Source organism: Aspergillus terreus, genomic scaffold (assembly GCF_000149615.1).
Source record: "Aspergillus terreus NIH2624 scaffold_2 genomic scaffold, whole genome shotgun sequence".
Classification (NCBI taxonomy): Eukaryota; Fungi; Ascomycota; class Eurotiomycetes; order Eurotiales; family Aspergillaceae; genus Aspergillus; species Aspergillus terreus.
The window spans coordinates 886,962-890,032 of record NT_165925.1 but is presented as its reverse complement, the minus strand read 5'-3'; the positions used below and the strand labels follow the sequence as shown (position 1 = coordinate 890,032).

General features: G+C 53.3%; 2 protein-coding genes across 2 annotated transcripts; one reads left to right on the top strand and one right to left on the bottom strand.

Moving 5' to 3' along the window:
* Positions 1 to 121: 121 nt before the first annotated feature.
* ATEG_01314 (serine incorporator domain-containing protein) lies at positions 122 to 1,760 on the top strand (the record flags this gene model as incomplete). The annotated part of the gene is made up of 4 exons (XM_001208679.1): positions 122 to 172; positions 229 to 308; positions 390 to 978; positions 1,038 to 1,760. 4 exons carry the CDS (start codon positions 122 to 124, stop codon positions 1,758 to 1,760), a joined length of 1,443 nt encoding a protein of 480 aa, XP_001208679.1.
* Positions 1,761 to 2,272: 512 nt separating this feature from the next.
* ATEG_01313 (uncharacterized protein) lies at positions 2,273 to 2,926 on the bottom strand (the record flags this gene model as incomplete). The annotated part of the gene is made up of 1 exon (XM_001208678.1): positions 2,273 to 2,926. The coding sequence occupies one exon, from the start codon at positions 2,924 to 2,926 to the stop codon at positions 2,273 to 2,275; it is 654 nt and encodes a 217-aa protein (XP_001208678.1).
* Between the last annotated feature and the right edge of the window lie 145 nt (positions 2,927 to 3,071).

The window sequence follows — 3,071 nt, the reverse complement described above, 5'->3', positions numbered from 1 at the left end:
CCCCGGGCCCGGGAGTTCTTCCTCTCGCCTCTCGGCGGTCGCCTCCGCATCCCAACTTCATCATTGTCCGTTCCGTCGTGGTACACTTCTATACAATTCCATCTTCATCCCATCTCAAACCATGGGGGCCTTACTCTCTATTCCCCTCTTGGCTCTCCCCAGCGCCAGCACGGTTCGCCAACCACCCCCCTTCCTTATCATGCATTCACCGCTGACTGACCGCTTCAGCTCATCACTGTTGCGACTTCGTGCTGCGGCGCCGCAACTTGTTCGGCAGTATGTAGTGCTTGTGGGAAGTTTCAGAACAGGTAAGACTTGCTTGTCTGTCGGAGCGATTAAACCCTTCCGTATTCTGGTCACCGTAGCTAACATCCCGGACTCCAACTTAGTATGGCGACGAGAATCGCCTACGCCTTCATCCTTCTAATTAATTCAATCGTCTCTTGGATTATGCTCACGCCATGGGCGCTGAAAAAACTACAACATATGACACTGGATTACATGGAGATCCGTTGCGACGGAAAAGAGTGCCACGGTTGGGTAGCCGTCCATCGCATCAATTTCGGCCTCGGACTTTTCCACCTTGTCCTCGCCCTCTTGCTCCTCGGCGTCAAATCATCGAAAGATAGTCGGTCCGTCCTCCAAAACGGCTTCTGGGGCCCCAAGATCATTCTGTGGATCGCCTTTGTCGTCGTGTCGTTCTTCATCCCCGAGCCGTTCTTCTTCGTTTACGGCCATTACATCTCTTTCATCTGCGCCATGCTCTTCCTCCTTCTCGGTCTCATTCTGCTGGTGGATCTGGCTCACTCGTGGGCCGAGATGTGCCTGCAGAAAATCGAAGACCACGACTCGAGAGTCTGGCGTGGATTGCTTATCGGATCGACCCTTGGCATGTACCTCGCGTCTCTCGTCATGACGATCCTGATGTATATCTTCTTCGCTCGTGGCGACTGTGCCATGAACCAGGCTGCCATTACGGTGAGTTCTTTTCACCGCCCTCCAGTCTTCCAGCAACTGTCCAATACTAATCAATTCAGATCAACCTGGTCGTCTTCTTGATCATCTCCTTCGTTTCGGTCCAGCCGGTTGTGCAGGAATCAAACCCCAGAGCGGGCCTGGCCCAAGCTGCCATGGTGACCGCGTATTGCACCTACCTGACTATGTCGGCTGTCTCGATGGAACCGGACGACAAACAGTGCAACCCGTTGATTCGGTCCCGCGGCACCAGAACCGCCAGTATTGTCTTGGGTGCGAATTGTCACCATGGCGACCATTGCGTATACCACCACGCGTGCGGGCCACTCAAGGAATTGCTTTGGGATCCCAAGGGTGGGCACAGCTATTCGCAACTGGGCAGTGAGGACAATGAACATGGTCTTGTGACTCAGCAGCCTACCAGTCGGCGTGAGATGCGTGCCGAAGCACTCCGTGCTGCCGTGGCTAGCGGTAGTCTCCCCGCCAGTGCCCTCGATGACAGCGACGATGAATCGGATGATGAATATGACACCAAAGACGATGAGCGTGGTTCCACCCAGTACAACTACTCACTGTTCCACGTGATCTTCTTTTTGGCGACCACCTGGGTAGCCACGCTCTTGACTCAGAATTTGGACCCCAACACGGTGGACGACTTTGCGCCCGTTGGTCGCACCTATTGGGCCAGCTGGGTGAAGATCATCAGTGCGTGGGTGTGCTACGCCATCTACCTGTGGACGTTGATCGCGCCGGTGCTCTTGCCGGAGCGGTTCGGTGTGTACTAAATGCTTTGAAGCTGCTCTTGGAGTTGGGTGTTTGGGAAGTTGTTCAAGAAGGTATATCTTATGTGTTTGTTGTCCTTGTATAGTCTAGCGCAGTGCTTTATTGAACATGAGATGCATTTATGATGCGTACATATCCTGGACATGCCTGTCAATATGTATAAGATGATATCTGTAAAGCTCGATATTTCCCTTGATGGAAAGTAGTGCCTCTGTACCAAGGTGGCTGGCTCCTCGAATATCATGTCTTCGTTCACCATGACATGAGAAATCTGCCTCCAATCTACGAGGAGGTCTAATACTACAGTCTACGGTGGATGTATATTCTCTGAAAGTGGTATGAAATCAATTTCCGATTTTCTATCCTTTATGATGTGATCTGTAAACAAAATGGAACGACCTGATAGATTGAAGCAGTACGAAAGGGCCAGTGACCCAGGTTACGTTTTGAGGAAAACCCGGGCTGTGATACAAGACTCATCTAACAAGGTTAGCCTAGTCCAGACAACAGAAACTCAGTGGCGATGCTTGCAGTTAGGACCGCAGCAGGTCGAAGCGCCTTGAGAACGAGACGAGCGATGGGAGCGCTCACTGGTAACATAGGAGTCAGGATAGGACTGCTCAGAGGTATAGCGAGTAGACGAGGAGCGTCTAGACACCCGACTAGGAGCCTGCGAGGCACTATCTTCCGGAGCAAGGGTGCTAGAACGATGGGAGGAGGACGAGACCTGCGAGGAGCGACGCGACGACGCATGGGAGGAGCGAGAATCAGAGCGAGAGGAGCCCATATCAGATCCACGGCGGGAGCTCGGCGCAGGAAGGAGACGTTGGGGCACAGCGCTAGCGGGGTTGCCCCCAGGAACCGACTCAAGCCAGTAGTCAAGACGGGCGGTGGGCTGACCTTGGGCCTGAGACTGAGAGTGACGGCTGACATGGCTGGGGGCTACCGAGCGGGAGCTACGGCGCTCCGACTCGACGACCGAAGGGTTGTTACGATGAGAGCGGTGGGAACGCGAGGAACCACGAGAGACCATGGACGCATCCTCAGCGAAGCCGGTGGGAGCAGGAGCAGAGTTACCAGGCATGCAAATGGTCTGAGTGGCTTCGCGGTAGCCATAGGAGCAGATGAAGACGGTAGTGGTAGTGGTAGTACAGCAAGAGCAAGCCATTTTGACTGATTTGATGTTAGAATGAGTCTGTTTGTGGTTGTATGGATTTGGGAGCTTTGTTGGTATTTTTGGAGCGGTTGATGTTGATGTGGTAGTGGTAGTAGAAGTGGATGGTAGAGGATGATGGAGATGAGCAAAGGGTAGC